Source organism: Tasmannia lanceolata, unplaced genomic scaffold (genome assembly GCF_043159265.1).
Source record: "Tasmannia lanceolata isolate RefF3 unplaced genomic scaffold, GAP_Taslan_0.1 ptg000037l, whole genome shotgun sequence".
NCBI classification, from domain to species: domain Eukaryota; kingdom Viridiplantae; phylum Streptophyta; class Magnoliopsida; order Canellales; family Winteraceae; genus Tasmannia; species Tasmannia lanceolata.
In genome coordinates, this window is record NW_027518714.1 from 62,846,957 (window position 1) to 62,871,139 (window position 24,183).

At 37.8% G+C, this 24,183-nt stretch overlaps 1 protein-coding gene across 1 annotated transcript; it reads left to right on the top strand.

Annotated features, from left to right (window-relative positions):
- The first annotated feature begins 5,327 nt into the window (after positions 1–5,327).
- LOC143860187 (xyloglucan endotransglucosylase protein 34-like) lies at positions 5,328–7,906 on the top strand. Its single transcript, XM_077370748.1, has 5 exons — positions 5,328–5,484; positions 5,593–5,781; positions 5,884–5,984; positions 6,086–6,279; positions 7,182–7,906. The coding sequence occupies exons 2-5, from the start codon at positions 5,595–5,597 to the stop codon at positions 7,579–7,581; spliced, it is 882 nt and encodes a 293-aa protein (XP_077226863.1). The 5' UTR covers positions 5,328–5,484; positions 5,593–5,594; the 3' UTR covers positions 7,582–7,906.
- Positions 7,907–24,183: the final 16,277 nt, after the last annotated feature.

Genomic DNA, 24,183 nt, shown 5'->3' on the forward strand with positions numbered 1-24,183 from the left:
CGGGCAAGGTGAGATGGTGTCAAAATTCTCCTATGAATTTTCGTCCTCGTTAACTTTCCATTAAGCTCAAACTCAACTCAACTCAACTAAGCCTTTGTCTCAAACTAGTTGGGGTCGGCTTCCATTAAGCTCAAGTATCGATTTTTTTTTCAAATGTTTTAAATCTAATTCACATTAATTGGATTCCGATTTCGGCTATACCAGCCTGACCGAGCAGCTTATTTTGAATAAATTTCCAAAATCTTGTGTTTTTTTTTCTTCGTTTTTTGAGCACAAACTGCGTTTGGAAGGTGCAAAAATGGAAATCCTCCTTAAATTGAAAACGGAATTGTTTTTCGTACCATGATCTGATTAGCCTACTCTGCTGATCACCAAAACCTTGATAAAAAAGGTCTTTTTTTTTTTAGAAAAGGAGCTAGTATATGCACCCTTATAATTAGTCATAACTCATAACATCCACATTTGTTTGTACGATGTATAAAATTGAAAACAAAGGAAGATACTGAAAATCACTTTTATGCTCCTCCCTAAAAGACATCTATTGGACCCCGACCATTTGAATAGGAGGAATTTGTACGCGAAAACTATACTATTGAGCACACATCTTCGTATATCATCATCGATGGACCCATGTTTGTTTTCAAAGAAAATTGCCTGAAATGTTGTTTTCTATGGAACCTACTGGACCCTTGAGATGGAATATTTATTTTCCATAAAATTTTCCACTAATTTTCTTCTCACTAGATCCAAACGTGTTTAAGTAATAAAGAACATTAGAGAAAAGAGGTGTGGAAAAAGTAGGAAAGAGTTTTTAACTCCTTGTGGGATCCTGGAAGTGAATGAAATAATACGGGTTAGAACTGTTTTGCTTCTATTTTTAGGCACTCAGCTGTCTTCTTTTCCCAAGTGCTTTCAACTTGCTTTCTGTAACTTGGTTTTATACACCAGAACACAGCTAAGAAGCATGTGAGATTTTTGTTGTGGAGTTCAATTCCAATATATGCAACGTCACCCCCAACCCAACAGTTTTTCAATTAAGTCTTTTCTTCAAAAAGATCCTCACCCGATTGCCTGACAGAGTTGACGTGTCAAATCCAGTCCACATCGCACTCCCAGAAGGGCTTCTAATCGGTTATTTTATCTTTCTATCAAAACCCAAGATCTTACTGTCAAGGTTGATTGAAGATGCATGGTTGAATCCACATGGGTGGGTTCTCTACAACAACTAACAAATCATTGCTTCATTGTTTCTTTGCAAGTTTAATATTAAGATAAGTAGGTTTAGACCATGTTATCCATCTACATAATTCAACAGGTTTAACAAGTGACCACCCAAATGTCGTCATGCTTCGATCATTTAACAGTTATTTAGTCCAATTTAACATTCAGAAATTGGAGTTGATTAGGTGGTTTTTAAACGTTCAGAAGTTTAGATATAGATCACAAGATGCAAACCTTCAACAGGCAACGTAGAACCAAAAAAATGCTCTCACTAACTGTTAGATCTTGTGGCCATCAACCATCGATCGGAGATCTGTGATGATCAGATCATGGTTATTGATAATGATCATCATGTGATAAACTCCTGCTGCATATTGCACGCTTCCACCTCCATTGATATTAAATTATACATATAATTAGTAGTTTATATATATATTTTTTAAAATGGATGTTTTTATCAATTTGGGGTGTGTCGAGAAAGGAGAGAGAAAGAGAAGATAGATAGAGAAAGAGAGAAGGAGAAATGGAAATAGAGTTTCTTCTTAGGTTTTCTCTTGGGAATTTTCTCAGGGTTCTCTTGTGTGTACGGTCTTGGGTTAGAGAAGCAAGAAAAATGTTGTGGGTTTAGGGTTAAATCCATTGTAATCCTTGTATAATGTTTTTTTTTTCTCATAGTGGAAGATCATGTTTCTCGCCCATCGAAGTAGGCTTGGCCGAACCATGTAAAATCGTGGTGTTCATCTCGTGGCTTGTTTGTTTATTTTACTTTTCCATTAATTTGTATACAATTGGATCGGATTTGCCTGGCGGATTTTCTCAACATATACCGTTGAGCACAAGCAACGACCACCAACGGAATAATTTTCCGGAATAGAGAAATCAGATCCTTATTGCAGATCTGGAAAATTCACACCCCTTGATAAAACAAATAGTTGTTTTTTTTTTTTTTTTGTGGGAATTTCGCACCCATATTTCAATCCTGCTCCATCCTTTTGTATATCAGGTCGTATTCATTACTGATCTTCATTAACAAATTCGTCTGGAAGTACATCTGAATTGCATTTCTTGGTCAATGACAAGTTAAATGATTTGTCGGGTAAAATCACAATGAGAACAAAGTATCACACTAATATTTTTTTATTAGAGAGGGACCCAATTTTATTACAATATAGCTTAGATTTGGTATATTTATTTATATTATGGTATAACTATAGCTAGGAAAATGATTCTCTGTGCAAGATTAACAAAATGGAGATCTTGATTCTCCTTGGTTCATTATAGTCAAATTCTACCCTCAACCATTCAAACATTGGCAATCTTGTCAAAACCAGGAAGAAACAAGAAAAGAAGATATCCATTATAGTCCTTGACCTCCGATGAAGTAGTGACACAGGGTCATGATCGTGGGGTCCGAACGTATGTCAACGGTCATCCGCGGATCAGGGGCGGTATTGATTCAGTTTCTGATGCTATTTTTAACCTAGAATTTATCTAGAAATGTGGGCCGCATACCTTAAATTTTATTTGTATGATAAAAAATAGTTACATGAAGAGGACATAGAACCTCGCCTCTAACCTATCGATACAAGAGGAGGAAAAATAAAACCCCTCACCATCATCTATATCTTCTCTGTGCCGGTTGGAATAACGGACTCTACCGAAACGGAGGTTCGTGCTCTTACGTCAGCATGAGCTTATTTAGGGATCAAATGGAAGAAAGCCGGAAGTAGAAGGGGATTCTTCAAATGTTATTTCTTGGGTTGAAGGCAAAAGCATTGGTCCATGGAGAATAGCAAAGTTTTTGGATGAGATTAGTTGTATGATTAGCAATAGTTTTCTCTCTTTTGTTCATATCCCTAGGTGCGCCAATGATTTAGTGGATCGCCTTGCTAAATCCGGCGCATTGAGGGACTCTTTTAGCTCCGGTGCTTCTCTCCCAATGATGTCAATCTGTAATCCTTATTTTTACTCCTAATATAGTTATCTTTTACTAAAACAAAAGGTTACTCTGCCCTGCAGCATGGCACTAGTCTTAACCAAGGTTTTAAATTTCAGTCTCAGAATACGTTTCGATCCTCACTGAAACCGAAATTTCAGCCGAAATTTTGAAATTTCAGATGAAATCTATAGAAATCAAGATAACGTAATATTTTATCCCGTCTGAAATTTGGCGAAATTTTGGGATAATATTAAATAAGGAATAAAAAACAGATTTTTTGGTCTTATCCCTCAAATTTCAGCCCGAAATTTTGGGGAAAACAAAATTTCGACCGAAATTTCAAAATTCGGTCGAAATTTTGTACCGTTTCAATTTCACCCAAATTTGATTTTGATCTCGACCGAAACCGAAATTTCAGTCGAAATTTAAAACCCTGGTCTTAACACGACATGTGGTCGGCTACCGAAAGAAGCTATAACATGCATATAAACTGCATGACCAGCATGCGGTGTGAAATGTGGAAAGATTTAGACACTTGGCAGGCCATGAATAGTGTGGGGCCATAGAACTAATCTAGAAAGAAAAGAGAGAAGCAATGCCAAGCTGATTTGAGTAAAAGAGTACAGCTAGTAAAAATACTGTAAAAGGAAGGTAATTGGTTGGCCCTCCTTTTCAATCCCTTAAAGTTCATGCATCCAAACCTTTAGATTGTTGTGAGTGCATGTGCTAGGGCTGCCTCTGAGGCAGACCAGACAAACCGCATCTCAATAATCAGTGCTCTGTTCTCTAACAAGAATGCAGGAACATGTGGACTATTTAATAGATGGATTAAGCTTGGAACCTAATCTTTTATTTTGGCTAAACATTATACCATCTGATTCACATCACCCATTGCACAGATATGAACAGAGCATACTGAATAGTTGGTCGCCAACAATGGTCAATTCAGACCAACCACAACCTAGAGCCCATCTTGGATTGCTTATGGCCTAAAAATTGCTTTTACTTTGATGAGGTTGGGATCAGGGGAAATAGACCTAATTAGACCTAACTTCTGATGACCAACAATATTCATGGACCCATCATTGTACACGTGGCAGTGGGCCCATGTTGTACAGTCTCTTTCGACGTAAAATGGGCTTAAATCAAATTTTATGCCTGTGTAAAATTAGACTTAAAATTTGATTTATGCCCATTTAGGTCGAGGAACCTCAATGAAAACTATGCTCATCTTGCACAATGTTTCCATACATTTTTTTTTGGATTAGTAATGTTTCTATACATATTATCTTTAGATGATTTAACCTCAACTTCTTATATAATTCACACCTCCTAGTTCCACAAATAATTAAAGGATAATGGATGATCAGTCAAGTATTCTGATAAAAAAGCCAAACAATGCTACCTTTTCAGTAAAGGGCAATGAGTTTTGCCTTCATTGAGATTCTAAACATGAGATAGATGTTAGATAGCCATCAAACTCTCTATGATTCAAACCGCATCTCCACATAAGCAAATATAAAGTGAAGCCTAGAAGCAGCTAAAAACCTCTCAACAAGGCCTGAAATGGGGGGACCTTTTAAGTGGGTTTTGCTTGCATAAACAGGCTCAATTTCAGAATTTAACCTTAAGATGGCTAACCATCACACAAGAGGGGTACAAAACAATCAAACAACTTATATGACTGAGGCACTTAATAACTTTTATATAGAGCTTAAAATGCAGTCCCTGCATTGAATGAAAGTAAAATTTGCTTTCATTGTTAAGAGAGGTTTGGCTTGCATTTTTAAATAATTGTCTACAAATAAGAATACGCCTTTAGGTTAGATAATCACCAAAGATTCCACTGCAATAAGATGAGGTAAAATGTAAAAATGAACAAAAGTCTAAAATCAGTTGATGATGACCTTCGTATAAAGCCAAAATATTACAGACCCTTGGGCCTTGATTAAAGGAGAGTGATTTTTTAACTTGCAGTAACGTACAAGCTCTGCTATGACCCATGAGGCCATGACTCACGGCCAGAGGGAAAAAAAATCAAAGGAAAGGGTGGAGACAGGAAATTCCATGTTTCTATCTCACTCCAAAAACCTCCAACAGTCAATGTGCGACGAAATAATTGAAGGCAATACACAAAAAGCTGTACTATAATAATATATTCTACTTAAAAGATATCTCTCTCTCTCTCTCTCTCTCTCTCTCTCTAACACACACACACACACATGTACAAACAAGGGTCCTTTTGGCTACATAAAGGCCTCCAGTATTCCACTTTTTTTCAGGGTTCTCTTTCTCCAAGACCAAGTCAAGTCTTCCTCTATTGGGTAGTACTATCAAGTCCTATATTTTCTCTTTTTCTTGAATCTTTTTCATAGTTCTTAGCCACTGGAAGTTCTTATTTATGGCCAAACCTTTTATTTCTTTTCTTGCAGAAATGGGTTCTTTTGCCATTGTTCCATGGCTACTTTTCTTGTTCTTGGCCCCTGTTATCATGGCAGCTGCACCAAGGAAACCAATAGACGTGCCATTTCAGAGAAACTATGCCCCCACATGGGCTTATGATCACATCAAATACTTCAATGGGGGCACTGAAGTTCAACTCACCTTAGATAAATACACAGGTAAGAGAGGAAACAAATGCACAAACTAAAAACCCATTCAAATATCAATGTACTTAATCTCACAAGTATTGAGTTGGGTTACTTTTTTTTCTGTGTTAAAAGGTACTGGATTTCAATCCAAGGGCTCTTACTTGTTTGGTCACTTTAGTATGCGTATTAAGATGGTTCCTGGTGATTCTGCTGGAACAGTAACAGCATTCTATGTAAGTGTGATGTTCAGTCACAAGATAAAAATTATTAGATTAGGACTAAATGCATTGTGTATGTACTAATGAGGGGTTCTTTTTCCATGGTTTTTCTTCAGCTTTCTTCTCAAAACTCAGAGCATGATGAGATAGACTATGAGTTCTTGGGCAACAGGACTGGCCAGCCCTACATTTTACAGACCAATGTATTTACAGGAGGAAAGGGAAACAGAGAACAGAGGATTTACCTTTGGTTTGATCCAACTAAAGACTTCCATTTCTACTCAGTCCTGTGGAACATGTACCAGATAGTGTATGTTCTTCTCACTTATGATTAATCTGATAAATAGACACTTAAATACCACACCAGACTTTTTATCCTTGTAAACATATTGCCACATATGAAAAGGGAGCTTTAATAAGAAGTGGGCTCTCTCCCTAACCCATGAGTAATAATCTTCCATATTCAGTTTTGTTAAGAAAAGGAGTGGTTGAAGTTAAAAGGAAAAGGTGAGTTGCTTTTATATCCTCTTACTATTTCCATCTAAATCCTTTTTCCTCTTACCAGTATCTAGAAAACCTACTGAGAGAAGGTGGGTATCTTCAAGACTTCAACAACCCATGTTGAAGATATCCCCACCTTTCTCTGACTTCCTTTCTCTCCTCTAATCTCATTAAATTCATAGGCCTTTCCCTGTCCCATACCTTTTTTTCTCCAACCGATTTCCCTGAGTTCCTTTCTCCTCATTAAATTCCATTAAATTCATAGATGTGTATGTGCAAAAGAAGTGGGTGGATTGTATATAAAATCTCAAACAAACACTATCAATGTCTCCATTTTCCAAAAAGAAAAAAAGAAAAAAATCAATGTATATAAAAAAGCAGAGAGAGAGAGAGAGACTTTTTATAAAGTGGGTATATTTTTTTGGGAAATGTTATCAGCACAACCATGTTTTAACATTTGTACAAACCTAGCTTGTCTTTTCACTTTTAATTGGCATGTGAGAGCTTTTTGGGGACTATATTAAGTTAATAACCCTCAACAGCCCTTTAAATAATAAAAAAACAAGATGGTTTAGTGCAAATATCAAAACATGGTTGTGCAGATATCATTTGATGTTTTTTTTTCTGTTTTTTTTTCTTTCTTTTTTTTCCTGCCCCCTACTAACATCCAAAAAAATCATTTCCTTTTGGTTTGTGGTGGGTGCTACGCAGTTTCTTTGTTGATGACGTTCCAATCAGGATTTTCAAGAACAGCAAGGACTTGGGGGTGAGATTCCCCTTCAACCAACCCATGAAGATCTATTCTAGCCTATGGAACGCAGATGACTGGGCCACCAGAGGTGGGCTCGAGAAGACCGATTGGAGCAAGGCCCCATTCATAGCCTCGTACCAAGGATTCCACGTGGACGGCTGTGAGGCCTCAGTCAGTGAAACCTATTGTGCCACGCAAGGCAAACGCTGGTGGGACCAGAAGGAATTCCAAGACCTAGATGGTCTCCAATACCGGAGACTCCAATGGGTCCGCCAAAAATACACCATTTATAACTACTGCACTGATAGAGCCAGGATTTCTACTATGCCACCCGAATGCAAGAGGGATAGAGATGTGTAAACCCCTCTTTTTAGTGGATGCTATATGGGGTTTCTTTGTTTCTTGTGTGTTTTGAGCCTTATTTATTGTTCTATTATCAGTTCGATTATAGTCCTAAAAAATGCCCCAAATGCTTATTTGTTTTTCTATTTTCTGTTCTACCATCATTTGGATTGTTGTAGTATTGAATTGTATCCTTCCAGTTCTAAATGGGTATTATGGATATGTATGATCAAAGGAGGCTATTGGTTTCTTCTCTCTTTCTTCCATTTGATGGTTGGAGAATGGAAGGTGGAGTTTGGGATTTGAATAATGTTATAATAATTTTTTATTTGGTGGTTGTTGATATCAGTGTGTATAGATCTCATGTGCAAGCCATTTACAGACCCATGTGGGTATTCTTGTATCTGCTGTTGACAGATGTTCTTGTGTGTTTTTATCATCTTGGGTTATGAAATTTATTGTGGATATTAGCTTGAGTCCCGAGGAGCCTTTTTTTTTTAGTATTTGGTTTCTTGTCCCTTCACTTTAGAGTACTTTAGAACTTGGGTTATAAAAAAGAGTACTGGGATAATCTTTTATTTTCTTTTAGAGTATAGTAATGCTAGCTAGACCAGAGTAAGACCAAGCAGGAGGCCAAACAAATGAGGTCTTGCCACAACATCAGAAATAAGAAGTAAAATAAGCCAGCCCTTAGGTTTAGGAAAACCAACACAGAGTAGATTTTTTTGCACACTGCACATTCTCATTGTTAGCTCTCCCATCAATAATTTATTTAGTTATTGTTCATTTCTTCTAGACAATGGTATGATAATGGAAGAGTATATTAACCTTTCTTTTCAGCATTGTTTCATATCTCAAAATACAAACATCGATATTTATTGATATATTATTGATCCATCAATTTTAAGACTTTTTATGAAACAGGGGAATATATTTCCACGAGGCTGTCTCACCTCGTCACCGTTAAGTATATTGCCGAAATCAGCCCATTCACTTTTCGGTTAATAGTGAGATTAGTCCAACTGAAAACAGGTTTTTGGTCTAAGTCCTTCACAGAAAGGTGAAGGGCCTGATTTCAGGTGACACAATTAGTCGAGATGGATGTGCGATAGAGATTTTTTTGTTTTGAATGATAAAGAAATTAGATTAAGAATAGAAAAAACATACAACGATGGTCAGATCAAGAAAGGAAGGAAAAGAGACGTCAAAATTGAACCACTACTTACTCAAGTGGGAAGGAACTCAAACGTCTCCAAATTGGGCCGAGTCACCCCGACACGAGCCAAAACAATCGCCTCACTATTTGCCGCCCTTCTGACGTGACAATACGAAAGAAATGGAGACCCCACTATATCCTGAATCTCATCCGTAAAATTTGAAAACCTCCAAGTGTAAGGGTGGCTCCGGATCAACCATCGAATAATGTTTAGGGAGTCACCCTCTACCACAAATGATGATAAGGTAGTCTCATCGGTAAGCCTTAAAGTCTTAAACCTTGGAGTACCGCCTTAAGTTCAGATTCATTAGAATCCATAATACCAATCGGTCCACAGAATGCACTTATAGTGGCTCCCCTCTCATCTCTAAAAAAGCCTCCCATAGATTGCCCAAACTCGATCCGTCGAAGTTTAGATTGAAACAAATCGGATAAGGAGAAATCTACCTAGGGAGAGGAAGGTCCTTATGCTCCCCACTAGTGCATCGCGAGATTTGCAGGTGGGAAGGAGAAGGTGAAATCCCGTATTTCCATAGATTACATGGTTGATGAAAAGTATAATGTGGTCTAGGTAAGCCGGGATCGAGCCTACAGCCTCAAGGTTGAGATGCAGATTATCAACCATTGAGCTACAGGCCGAACCCCTAATGTGGTCCACCTATTTGGATGATATAAACCGTTCCCAGCAGGATACTTAAAAAAAAAGAAATATCAGCACCCATCGTCATTTGGCAGATCAATGGAAGCTATTTCTTTGATGTCTGTGATGTACAACATCACTTCAAGAGTAGCTTTCTCTTCAAAAGAGAATACCCAAAACGAAAGATGCTTTTACTTTACTTCACATGGCAACGGCAGCCTTGTAGTACTTGTTTGGACGCTTTACTAAAACAGGTGTGCCGCTATAATATAGCCCACCGTTCATTCATTTTACAAGGCGTGCAAAGTAGGCCCATCATGTTTTCATTTCACAGCTAGAGTAACAAATCAAGTGGGGCACACCAGAGGGTCGGTAGGTCCTCTGTAACATATTGAGCGTGGCACACTGCCAAGGGTGTGAACACCATATGTCTCAATTTATATGCGGCAAAACGGGAGTGTATTTGGTAGGGGTCCTGCCTAACCCCAGCTTAATCATCAAAAAAAAAAAAAACAAACCGGGAGTGTATTTCCAATGTATTTCATTTTATAACACGCTGTACAGGCTGTTCTATCTGTCTAGGATATGGTAGATGGACACATCCAATCCTTGTTCATCCATTAATTTATAGTTCTTCAGTGCAAGGTAGCGTTTGCTTTTGGCTGGCGCCTGTCTCCTGATTATTGCTTTTTTTTTTAAAAAATTTATTTTGGAATAATTAACCTTTTTAGAAGGGAAAATTTTGGAATAATTTGTTAATTGTATTATCTTTCTCATTCTAATAAGCTGGTAGGGGTCCTCGCCAAACCCCAGGTTACCTATCAAAAATAAAAGAAGAAAAAAAAGAGAAAATTTTATATATTTCAGCCACATCCTTTCTTTATCGAAGAGGATCGATGTACTATGTTTAACGAGAGCAATGATTTCAAATCTAGGGGTTAATTAATCATACTTTGGCAACTTTATAGAAGACAAAGTTTGTGTTTAAGTATAAAAGATAAATAACACCTTTCTCCAACAGCTTACGCTTTTCTAGAAGTGGGTAAGTTAACATGGTATCAAAGTCAAAGGTCTCGAGTTCAAATCTCCCGGATAGAAAAAATCCACATGCGATGGTCGGCCCAAAGTGGGACCACATGTGCCACGTGTTTGCCAAGTGGGCCACACGTGCGGGGGAGTGTTAAAGTATAAATGATAAATAACACTTTTCTCCAATGCCACCTGTGAGGATTTCATTCAATCAAAATGTGATTTTATTAATCAAAACCATGTATCCACCTCAATTGATATGCTCTTATTTAGGCACTACTACATAGTAACAAAGGATTTGGTGACCGTAGGGAAATAGACGTGGTCCATAGTTCTCCGGTTGTTGATAGACTGGGTCAAACTCATCCTAAAGAAGCGTGTGTTTCAAATTTTACTTCCCATATTTTGAAAGTATAAATGATTAAATAATATCAACTTTAACAACTTAAGCTGATGGGGATGAAAATAACCACCCAATCGGAGAACTCCACATGTAAAAGGGCCCTCAGATGCTAAAAGGGTAGCAAAGTAATTCCCCGCACTCAACAAGAGACCCCTGTAAGAAGCGGTATTTACGGATCATTGCCACCTGCTCAAGGGCAATATGGTAATCATACCATAAGGGAAATTACAAGTTAGCCCTAGCACACCCAACCACTATATATAGGGGTAAGATCCAAAAGGTAAAAGACACGATTCCCAAAATTTACTATTTTCCTTTAAGCTTCCTTATCTGTTGCTGTCACTGACTTAAGCAACGGAGGGCCTTCGCGGAGTACCCCCTCCGTGTTGGTCTTCTAACCGTTCTCTCGTGTGTGTAGGATAAGAAGCGAGGACAAATCAAGATCGTCCATCCGTTCTTCACCTCTAGCTCAACCATAACCAAATTTTGACTGCAACAAATATCAAAGCTTCAAAAAGGAATGGGTGTTCGAAAATGTGTCGGGCTCGGCGACCAAAGTCAAAGAGCTATGCAATCTTTTTCTCTCCTTTTAATCAATCAAAAGGAGTTTTATAAGACAAATGAAAAATGTGAATGATTAGGCAGAATCCAACTTTTACCATAAGAGTAAAAGAAAAATTTTAGGCTCTACCAGATGCATATGAGGACATGTTATGTGAGATCAAGACCGTTGTTGAACTTGTAGAACATCACGAGGCTACTCATATGGTCTTGATCCCATACCGAATGGATATCACACCCATAAGATAATGGACTATAAAAATGAAATCTATTGCTTTTCTTCGTGGAGCCCTAAATGAAGCTTGATCAAGGGTTAATGGAACAGGGGATTATGATCATCCAATCAAGAAGCATTTGGTCGGCCTTATGTGTACCATTCAAATCAACGGATATTAAGTAAATGAGAAATAAGTAGGGCCCAATACACGTGTCAAGAAGCATTAAAATGACTTACATGAGGTGCATTGAAAATGTAAATTTATAATAAATTTACATAGGAATTAAGAGTTTTACACGGCTTTTGAGTCATTTTTTTCTTAAACAATATGTAGATTTACATTTCCAATGCACCTTATTAACAAAACCCATTCCTGCTTAGCATGTGAACAATGGGTCGTCAGAGAGTGGATACCATCACATAGCTCTAAGTAAAATAAAGGGGTTGTCAATAAAAAAAAGGTGGGTGGCATTATCACGTGCAGTGTGTTGTTACAATCATATCACAAGCCACAACCCTTACGCATCACTCATTTCTTTCTTAGTCGGTCACTTTAAAGTTTAAACCCCACACACAGCCATGCGAAATTTTAAAATTAATAGAAGAAAGATAACTCATTACCTACTCTTGTGAAAAATTGATCCATATTCTTTTAAACAACTATAAATCCAATTTGATAATCCATTATTATTATCAAAAGATGAGGTTAATTGGCGAAAATGGTGGAAATCTCACATGGGGGAGTGGTGGGACCTATCATCTCTCAGATCTCTCTTGATTCTCCACATGTGATGAGTGTCAGAGTTTAATTGTGTGTTTGCTCTTTAATTAGTTGTTAAATAAAGGATTAAGCAAACCTTAATTGAAAGTCGGCTGTCAATTGGTCAATTCGTTCACTTGCGTGCCATGATTATGTCAAATATTAACATTAGCTGTAGTTACAATGATCCTAATTGTGAAGTAAATGAGGTTTTTGTTTATAATAGACTTGCCATGGCCATTTTAAGGGACCCATAATCTTGGCTTATGCTTAAAGATGCCTGTTTCGCTTATAAATACTTAACACTAATATATTATGGGAAAACTTTAGTGGCCATGACAAGCCCTCATATCATTTAAAATCGCTGTGAACAATTCATGCAAAACATATGCTTTTTTGACTGACATGAAAAAGACATGGGCTATGCGTGAACATTGTTCCTGCAAAAAATATGTTCTTTTATGACTACCTTTTTATGGGTTAAAATATGGGGGGAGAGCTTAAGGCATAAGGTATTTAATAGTTACAGCTATAGAGAAAGTTACATGTACAAGATATTGTAGTGGTTTTAGCAAAAAGTTGACACCAGCTACCACTAGTAAGCTCTCCATGAATCTGCTCTTAACTAATGCCGCAGAAGAGTGTTTTGGAGCTTGATTGGATTGTCCATGGCTGCGAGATCAAGGGAGGGGGACAACGGAGGGTTGCATGGAGTAGTGAGGAGACAATGAGAGCCTGAAAGCACGTGATTTTTACAAATCCTTTTAGAAACCACCAAAATGCCCTTATTTTTGTCACTATCTACAGCCCATACCCCTTTCATTTTAAGTATCAAATAAGCCAAAAACTCTTTCGAATTTACAACAATATGCTATTAAGCCCTAAATTCGAGATTCTTCTCAATCCAAACGTATTTTGCCCATTCTTCGCCAAAATTACACCAAATCTCCTCTTATTCCTCCCAAATCTTGCCCAAAATCGTGTAGCCTCAATCAACTAGCCTCGAATCTCTTCAATCGTGCTATTTTTGCCAAACTTCCGAACACAATTTCGATTTCAAATCAAAAGAAATCAAATGTTTTCTTCCCTAAAATGATAAATCCCGCCAAAATCTCCATTTACAACCAAAAAATCACCTTTTGATCTTATTCCCATACCATATAGATTTTAAATCATACCCAAATCTAATCTTTGCTTATCTTTGATTGATACACTAAAAAAGGGTAGTTTTTCCCATTTTTTGTTACGTACATAGGATAGTTTTTAGATTTAGTAGGACTCTTTGGATAATTGCTAGTGGTTATATTTTTAAGTGTTTTGTAGGATTATGTCTCTTGTTTGTTAATGATATAAATAAATTGTAATCAACTATTTTCAAATCAACGAAGAAACTTATTCTAATACGTGTCTTTATACACAGAGAAATGACCCTTTCCTCGAAGTGGGTCAAGAGGTTGATCTTCCCTCTGAGAAGATCAATTCACGTTACGAACCGATCCAGGTTCGTAACAATTGGTATCACAGTAGCACGATTTGGGACATGGAGAAGAAAATCGAAGGAGTGATGGATCTGTGGGATGAGACAATAAGAGAGATCAAAAGGCGTCTAGCTTCCATGAACGCCAAGTTCAACAAGATGCCACTCTCGCTTGGCGTGGAGATAGAAGAGCACCCATGTTTGAAGAAGTTAAATGAAGAGTTCAATGAGAGGATCGTCGAGAAGGCTTGTGTGATGAAAAAGAAAAGAAGAAACAGAAAAAGGGGACAAAAGAAGGGAGAATGAAAGCAGATAGAAGAAAAGGAGAAAATGGGAAGAAGGCACAAAAGAAAGGTCACTGTCGAAGAGTCTACCATTCCTCGTCATCTCAATATGTACAACGCAATTGAAAAGATTCTCACCTACAACCATTCGTCCATCAAAATATCAATTACTTCAAAAGAGCATAACCAATGAGCTTCGATGAACGGCACGATTAGGGGTGTAAACGAGTCGAGCGGAGCCGAGCTTGGCCAGGCTCGGCTCGGCTCGTTAAGCTCCAAAGCTCGGCTCGGGCTCAGTCAGGCTCGGCCAGGCTCGCGAGCCTTAACGAGCTTTTGTTATATTAAGTTCACACCCCTCATCTTCCCTGGACAGCCCTATCTAGTGTAATTCGACTACTCTTTTTACACTACGGGGGTGGTCCAAGTAACAAATGGGGTTCCAAAAAAGAGTGATGATCCAAAAAGCTTGGAATTTGCGAAAGCGACAGTATTCACGTCGGAATGGGGGTTTCTTAGATCTGTGGCCAGATTGATAGTTGAGAACAGGTACTACAATATTGGGGTAGCCGAAGAGGTTGGAATGGATTTTAAACTCGCGGCGACTTCTGTTGCAATCCATGGTGAACACTATCCTTTCGATCTTGACCATGGATGGAATAAAGGAAATAGCGACAGCCAAGACTCTGAAAAAAAACATGGTGAAAAATCTTTTGGGGGCGCCGGAGAAGACAACCTTTCAACCGTCAAATCAACAGATGGATAACGGCAACAAATCAGACGGTGCTCATTGGTCGGCAGAAAGAAAAACGAAAGGAAAGGATCTGATGGCTACTGATGAAAGACGCAACGAAGGCTTAATCGAGGCCATTGATTCAAAATTGAGAAAAAGGCGGGATCTAAGTGTGGCTTCAAAATCAAGCAACGTGGCGGCAGTCAAGAATATGGTGGATAACAACTGGCTCAAAAAGCAGAACACGTAAGTCGTACCCGCATAGGGATCACTTATACGAAAGAATAGGGGACGTGTGTCACAACAAGGATGAAAGATCAGGGAAGGACAGAGCACTAACTGGAGGGCTTCTAGACATCCTAACGTGGCACACAATCAGAATATGGAGCGTAATATCAAGAAATGTCTGCGGTACATGCAGGTTGACAGAGGCCTGCAAGACAGTGGTAGCAGGAGTGGTGGTCTTTACACGAGATAAGAACGAGCAGTTGGACCTAAACATGCAAAGCAACAGATGGCCTCCATGCGTTACAGGCAACGACACGCAACAAAACATTGGTTGTTTACCACCGATCCTTAACGAGCCGAACCGAGCCAAGCCGAGCCTGGCCTATCTTGGGCTCAGCTCGTTAAGCTTAACGAGCCTGGACAGCCGGCTCGGCTCGGCTCGTTAAGGATTCGAGCCGAGCTTTTTCCGAGCCGAGCTCGAGTGAGCTTCCGAGCCAGAGCCAAAATTGACACCCTTAGGCACGATAAGATCATGATGACTAATCGCAAGACGAAGAGAAGAAGAAAATGAGCACAAAGAAAAAAGGAAAAGAAGAGAGAAAATAATTTTGGAATGGCCTACACAGGAAAATTTCATATTTCACATATTTGCTTAATCTCCAACCTTGAGGACAAGGTTGATTTCAAGGGAGGTAGAATGTTACGTACATAGGATAGTTTTTAGATTTAGTAATACTCTTTGGATAACGGCTAGTGGTTATATTTTTAAGTATTTTGTAGGATTATGTCTCTTATTTGTTAATGGTATAAATAAATTGTAATCGGCTATTTTCAAATCAATGAAGAAACTTATTCCAATACGTGTCTTTGTACATAGAGGAACGACCCTTCCCTCGAAGTGGGTCAAGAGGCTGATCTTCCCTCTGAGAAGATCAAATCACATTACGAACCGATCCGGGTTCGTAACATTTTTCAACTGTAATATCCCATCTCCCAACCCTCAAAACCACGAAAAAAATTAAGAGCAAAGCTCCCTACAAATTATCAAGCCTTCAAGCTCTCTCTCTCTCTCTCTCTCTCTCTCTCTCTCTCAAGTTCTCTTCTTTCAATTAATCCACATTTTCCTCATTTTCTCTTTATTTTTACTGTTTTTCGGCCACTTATCACACGAGCAGCGGCTTGGACTTCCTCTAACGGCCTTGAAACATCCCCCAAGCGATCCACACATCTCTCTGCCATCAAAGGCGGAGCTCCACCTTCACCTTTCTCTGCGGTTCCACTGGCTCATCTGCAACTCTTGGATTCTGCAAAGGGGAGGACTAAACCCTTTATTATTAGTTTTTTTTAGATTTCTCTCTGCTTATCTTGATTAATTAATTTCTTAAAATTCCCACAAACAGTAATTAAGATCGCTTCCGTTTTCTGACTCTTTTCTACCATTGTATGCATATACATCTTGTAGAAGTTGAAATATTGCTCAACAGAAAGTATCCTTTACATCCTTTAGTTACTTATTCACTTGGAATCACATATTCCTGTTTGGCTTGAACTCACACTCAAGGCTTAACCACTATCGTATTCACCACTTATCTCCACTGTCATAATCACTTGCATGTTATAGATTCATTTTAGGTGCTTAAGTTGAACATTTATATGCTACTTTGACTTACTTGCCCAAGGAAATTTTGACATAACAGATTCATTGCTTTAATATTATATCCATGTCTGCATTGCTTTGAACTGATCTAAGTCTAAAATCAATTTTCACCATCTACATCCTGAGAAAGTAACCCATTGTATGGTTGTATACATTAACAGATAAACACCCAACATTTAAACTGGTTACTCGTTTACATGCTATTTTCACCTCTTTGAATGGATTTTGCAAACTAACAGATTCATTGCTCCATCTGAGATTACAAGTATTCACCATTTGATAAATCTTTGTTTTCAAAATTGATTCACTCAATACTCAAATCTAAGACTTGTTCTCACTATCTACATTGCCGAAGAGACTTCACTGAGTGCCTAATCCCCATTGTCTTGTATTGCCCTGCCCCTTTTAGGTCCAGGCCTTCATCATTTATACTTGCTGAATACAAATTTTATTGTTGAATTCAGAATAAGTACTTTGCACAGAATTAGTTGGCTGCTGACTCATGTTTATGCTCGTTACTTCATTAACCAATTGAATTTGCCAAATTTCATCTACCGCTATAGTTTATACTTCATATCCGGTCTATATATCAACTTTATCTTGTTGTTTGCACTGATATCACTCATCATTAATTTACCTATCATTAGGCTGTTTGTAATACGACTAGAATTCTGTGCTTCTAACCTCATTAACACGGACTTAAGTTCTAAACTTCACATTGTTCCTTACCTTATACCCACTGTGTTCACGCAAGGATAAGTTGTACTCATTCCAGTGCATTATTTCATATTAGTATAGCCAGTTAAGGCTTGGTCCAGCATAATATTTTATAACTTAAATATTGGTTCTGCTATAAAAAAAAAATATTAGTTTTTCTTTTTTAGCATCTTGTCACACTTAATCTGTTTCAAAATATCTCTCATTCCGTTTTAAGATACGCCAGCTAGGTCATTCATAGACTCTTGCTGTGCACGCTAAAGCGTGTTAAAGCCAACAAGCATCCTCACCACCAGACAATCATCCTTGCCAAAGCTCATTGTGATCAGTGCCTTTGAACTTGCATCAAGCAATGCAACCGAATGCTACACTGTTAAAACAGCCAAAAAGAGAGAGAGAGAGAGAGAGAGAGAGAGAGAGAGAGAGAGAGAGAGAGAGAGAGAGAGAGAGAATCGCTTCGTTATTGTACTTCGGCCTTGCAATTCACCAGTCAAGTAAAGCTCGCCACAACAGGTCGGTACTCTAAACCTTAAAGCTTATGCCAAGTTACCCAAATCTAAAGCCAGGTTTCTCTAATCTAGGATAGAGCCTAACTCAAATTTGGGCATTAGATTCCAATTCCAAACTAGAGACTCCTGCCTAATTAGATTCGACTTTTAAATTTTAAACTCCCTCTTGTTAACAAACACAAACTTTTCTCGTTCAAAGGTGTAACGTTCCCTGCAGTCTTACCTTCTCACATTTGATATCTGCTTCTGTATTTGCATGCTCTCGAGACCTTATTGTCCCTGTCTATGTTGATCGTTCTTGTTTTATGTAGACTTTAGATTTTATCTGTCCCCTTTGTCTTGTAGGCCACTTTGGGGCATTGTCCTTTCTCTAATAAAATCAATGGCTCCAACCCGGGGCCTTGTACAGAATTCTTAGGTTAGAAAAAGGCCTTATTGTCCATAAAGAGGCCCTTAGACTCACTATAGATCTAAGGATCGTAGAGTGGTGCAGATAATTCATAAACACAGTAAGATCAACAAAATCATTGGGAAATGATATCACCCCCTCCCTTCATGGATAAAATTCCCCAAAAATGTTAAACGGGATGAATTTATCCTCAAGCAGTGAACCACTCTCACATAAACCACTGTATGGTTGCCAGGTTTTTTTTGTTCCCGGGAGTTATGTGGGAGAAAAAAATACCCTGGGAGATAGGTGGGAAAAAAAAAGTCCTGGAAGTATCCTGGTAAAATAAAAATCCCATGTTTGGTTATGTGGGAGAAAAAAATACCCTGGGAGATATGGTGGGCAAAAAAAAAAACCATTGTTTGGTTGCTTGAACTGTTGGGTAGAAAAAAATTCTTCTCAAGCTTATTTTTGGTTCCTGAGTTTATTTTTGTTCCTGGGGTTATCTTGGGATGGGATGAAAAGGCAATCATTACAAAAGTGGGATTAAAAAATTCACCCCCACAAGTAATCATTACAAGAGTGGGATTAAAATAAACCTAGTGCTAAAAGGCAACCAAACATGGGATGGGACCAAAATTTAACTTACTCTCCCACAAAACTCCCAGGAACAAAAAAAATCCGGCAACCAAACAGAGAAGGGAGGTATTTTATTGCCGCGGGGTGGGGGGGGGGAGGGTGGATATCATTTCCCAAATTATTACATCAATAAACAGAAATTATTGTTCATATGGAGCCCTTCTCCAAATCACATTCTTCCATGTCTCTGAGCTAGAATGTATGAAATTAAAATCACTTGATTGGGCCAAGTGTTAGTTGCCATGAAAATGCTAGGTTTTGTCGGCGGAACGCATTAATGTGTAACACCGAATTTTATGGATGTAGGAATGTAAATGGGTAGGGCAGTTGGGTGGGCCTATTGGGCCAAATCTAATTTGGATTAGCTTTGGGCCTCAACTGTAGTCCTATCTATGGCACATTCTAATTAACCGATGGACTGAATAGGCCCAAAGCTTATTTGCCTCTTCAGGCCCATATATGAAATGTGTCCGTTTGGATTGATTCTAGCCCCTTTTCTCTTTTTCTTATTTTCCTTGAGCGATTCTATTTTATTTAATTCATTAAGATAAAGGGAATAAAGCTTTTCCTCCTCATCCTAAGGTCCTGGCTAGGTATGTAAATGGATATTCGAAAATTCGATTACCGTTTGCATCCGAATCCGTTTAAAGCTAATATTATCTAAATCCGTTTCTAGCGGATATTATCCGAATCCGTTTATGAGATATCCAGCTCTTAGCGGATGCGAATCTGGTAAATGGTATATCCGATCCGTTTAACATCCGAATCCGAGAAGTAAATCTTATTTATTTATTATTAATAATATCATTAATATTTATTTTTAGTAATGACACACTATCTTTTGTTTATAAAAGAAAAGTGATTTTTCTTTTTAGGAAAAAAAAAACAAATAGTGTTTTGGGTAGGAAATGGAGTAATATCTCATTTTAATTGCATTCTTGGAGTTTGACATGGCTTCTTTATGAAGCAACAAATGTGGGCTGTAGGATGAAAGAGACAAATGGATGATGGTGATTGAAAGAAGATGGCATAGCTTCTAGAGAATTCTAAAGCAAAAAAGTCATCTAGGTTATTAATGGTAAATGGACGGCTCATATCAATTTTCCAACTCAGGGTTATATAAAAACCCAAAATACAATTAAAAAGGGGAACTTCTAAGGTTTGCAAGGAGAAGTAAGAGAGATGAGAAAGGAGGCAGAGATACCATCTCCGGCATTCCTCAGTGCCTCCAACCCCCACCAAAATCCACCGCCGCCCCTCTCCACCTTCTCACAGCTACCTCCATCACCGCCAGTCACCTCTATCTCTAACCCAATCCTCATCTCTATCTCCATTTCTCTTCATCTTCCACCATCAGCACTCCCACTTCCCCTATTCAAAATAACCCAAACCCATTCCATCATATACACAAAAAGAAAAAAGAAAAAACCCAAAGACCACTACCAACACCATCATTCATCCCCACCGCCTCTCTCTCTGCCTTTGTTTTAAAAGGAAGAAGAGGATCTCATATATTTTAGGGTTTGAGAGTTAATTTGTGAAGAGAAGGTAGATGTCTGGTTTTAGGGTTTGAAAAATTCATTAGAGGAGTAAGAAAGAGAAGAAAGATAAAGTATTGCAAATTTTTTTTCGAATTTACCAGATAAACGGATACGAATAATATCCGAATTCGAACAATATCCGGCGGAATCGAATTCAGTAATAGATATTAAATATCTATCGAATCCGAATCCGAATCCGAATTCGGATAGTTTATACTGTAAGGGCCTGTTTGGATACCCCTTGGATTTGGATTTGGAGGTGAATTTGGATTTTCAAATCCAAATTCGGCGTTTGGCAAGCCTTAATGACATCTGGATTTGGATTTGAGTGAAATCCACAAGATTTACAAATTCCTCATGTTAGTGTAATTTTTTGGATTTATAAATCCTTTCTGCGAGAGGTTATTTAGAAATCTAAATCTCACCTGTAAAGGGTTAAAATGACCAAAATATACCAGAAAAGTGTAAAATGACTTAAGTACCCACATGATATTAAAAACTGATCAAAATACATCGTATTAGGTAAAATGACTAGAAAACCCCGAGTCAGGCAAAATGACCGAAATACCCCTATAGCAGGTAAAAATAACAAAATACCTCTGAGTAGTGCAAAATGACTAAAATACCCTTATGACATAAAAATGATCAAAATAACCTCATACAAGGTGAAATGACTTGAATACCCAATATCATGAAAAATTACTAAAATACCCCTAGATCAAGTAAAAATAACCCATGGCTCAGAAAAATGACTAAAATGACTAAAAATACCATCATGAGATAAAAATGATAAAAATACGCTATATTAGGTAAAATGACTAGAAATACCCCTATACCAGGTAGAAATGACAAATTACTCCTAATCGTACAAAATGACTAAAATACCCTTATGATATAAAAATGGTCAAAATAACTACATATAGGGTAAAATGACTAAAATACGCCAAGATCATGAAAAATTATCGAAATACCCCCTATATCAAGTTAAAATGACCTATAGCTCATGAAAAATGACTACAATGACTAAAAATACCCTCATGAGATAAAAATGATAAAAATACGCCATATTAGGTAAAATGACTAGAATACCCCCGGGTCATGCAAAATGACTGAAATACACCTATATCGGGTGAAAATGACCAAATACCCTGAGTCATGGAAAATGGCTAAAACACTCCTATGACATAAAAATGATCAAAATACCCCCATGTAGGATAAAATGACTAGAATACCCCTGGATCATGGAAAATGGCTGAAATGCCCCTATGTCAAGTATTTTAGGGCTTTTTTGTTTTGTTAGATTTCAAATTCAAATCCAAAGAGCATCCAAACAAAACAAAAAAATTAATTTAGATTTGAAATCTAAATCTATACGTGGTCCTCCAAACGGAATTATTTATAAATTTGTGAATTTTAAAATTCTTGATTTCAAATCCATGGATTTTGGAAATCCAAATTCACCTCCAAATCCAAATCCAAGGGGTATCCAAACGTGCCCTAATCGAATTCAGATATATCCAGATCCGCTTTGAATTCGATCCATTTACACACCTAGTCCTGGCGGAAAATTTGATGTGTTGAACCGATTTTTAACGAAGAAAGTGAATATTATTAAATTTTCTAAATTTGTGTTCTCTTATAAAGAATCTAATTTGTTTTTATGTGGTTACGCCGGTAAGCTCTGCTTCATAGAACTACAAACGTTATGGATCCTTTTTTATCTCAGTTCATAGAGAGTTAGACTCTTTTGTCCATGTGACGACTCTGTATAGCTCTTATAAGTCTTAAACGTTTTAATTTTTATTTATAATCTAGTTAATTAGTAAAATATGATGAGAAATAGATGAATCATGGGTTATTATTTTAAATTTTAAAATAATGATGCATATTGACTAGGCATTTTAATATTTTGGTTGCATATAAATATTTTTTCTTGTAGCTTTTTATAACTAAAACAAGTTTTCGTATCAGACAGGACAGCATTTTAAACCTATTTTTTTGCCATTTTTTTGGGTTTTTTGGACTTTTTTCTCTGCGCTTGATCATCATTAATTATGGCTCAAACATCCCCCACGCAACACACACACACACACTCTCTCTCTCTCTCTCTCTCTCTCTCTCACACACACACACACATTATAGAGCTTGTGAAGTTTAAGCCCTCGTGTAAAGGAAGCTAGGCAAGGTGTGGAACCCTAAACCAAGCCAGCAACCATGCCCCACATAATTAAATTCATCCTTTTGCTTGTTATAAATAAGATTACATTTCAATCATAGTACCTTGCCACCAATTAATTTGACCAATGTGGCCAGTCCCATTTATCTCCCAAAATTGACCCATTTTACTTTTTGTTTCAGAAATTCAGGGAACTACCTCGCCGTATGAAAGCGCTTCGGGCCCCCTCCTCATCAATGTCTAGTAAAATAAAATGCCTATGTAGAATTCCTTACCTGAAAAGCAATCCAGAGAGTAGTGATATGAAAATATGCTTTACTAATAATGAATCCCTGCAAAAACCCCTTTTTAATGAAAAGCCGTTTGCAGCAAAAATCCCATGTTTTGTGCACTCAAGCACACATCTTTTCAAAGGAATTCTCATTGTGAGAGTAGCAGACACCCATCTAGAGTGTGGTGATGAGGCTGTGAGTGTCGGGGAACACATGTAAGTGGGTTGTGTTAGGAAAATTGCCAATGGGGGACATCAAAATATGAGAATTGCCAACGGGGGACACACTTTTGAAAAATTGTTAAAGAGGGTTGATAACCCTCTTTTGAGAGTTTGATAACCCCATTTAGAGGGTTGATAACCCCCTTTTAGAGACTTGATAACCTCCATTTCGTCCCTCTCTAACAATTTTTCAAAAGTGTGTCCCCCGTTGGCAATTCTCGTATTTTTATGTCCCCCATTGGCAATTTTTCCGTTGTGTTACATAAGTTTCTTCCTTTCATATTGAAGTGACCATTCTTCCCCAAAAAAGAACTACCCAATTCATGTGAAAGTCTTATTAGTTTTTCCATTAGAAAATCAGACACATGTCTCTCATGCCTTTTAGTGAAAGTGATGGGAAAGAAGGCTTTGAATCTTGGGCCTTTGGGAGCCTACAAAGAATAATTCAAAAGGAAAAGAGGTGGAAATAAAGGGATCATGAGGAGGTGGAATCGTCTAGCAAAAGGAAAGAAGAGATCATGTGATTCCATGGCCTTAATTTCTTTTCCAAGTTGGACGATTTCATATCTATCAAACCCTATTTTTAAGCTTTGCACCCCTTTAGTGCCCTAGCCGAGCCTATCACCTCCTTTTTCTTCAAAAATGTGGGTAGACTATTGAATGCATTGTGGTTCTCTGTCTATTTCTTCATACTCTTGCCCTTTAGTCTCATGAGGATTTTTAAGAGAAAATTACTTAAACAATGCTTTTCTTAAGTGCATCTAATCCATGATGTTTTTTAGGTTATGTTTGTTTTTTGTATTGAACACCATATGTTGTGTGCCACGCACGTCATGTATGCAAGCAAGGAACGATGACACTTCGAAATGATGCAGATGTGCCATAACCATTAACCAATTTAGCATATGCCATCTCACATCCTTTGTAAGGCCTTAGATTTTGGCATGCTGATTGA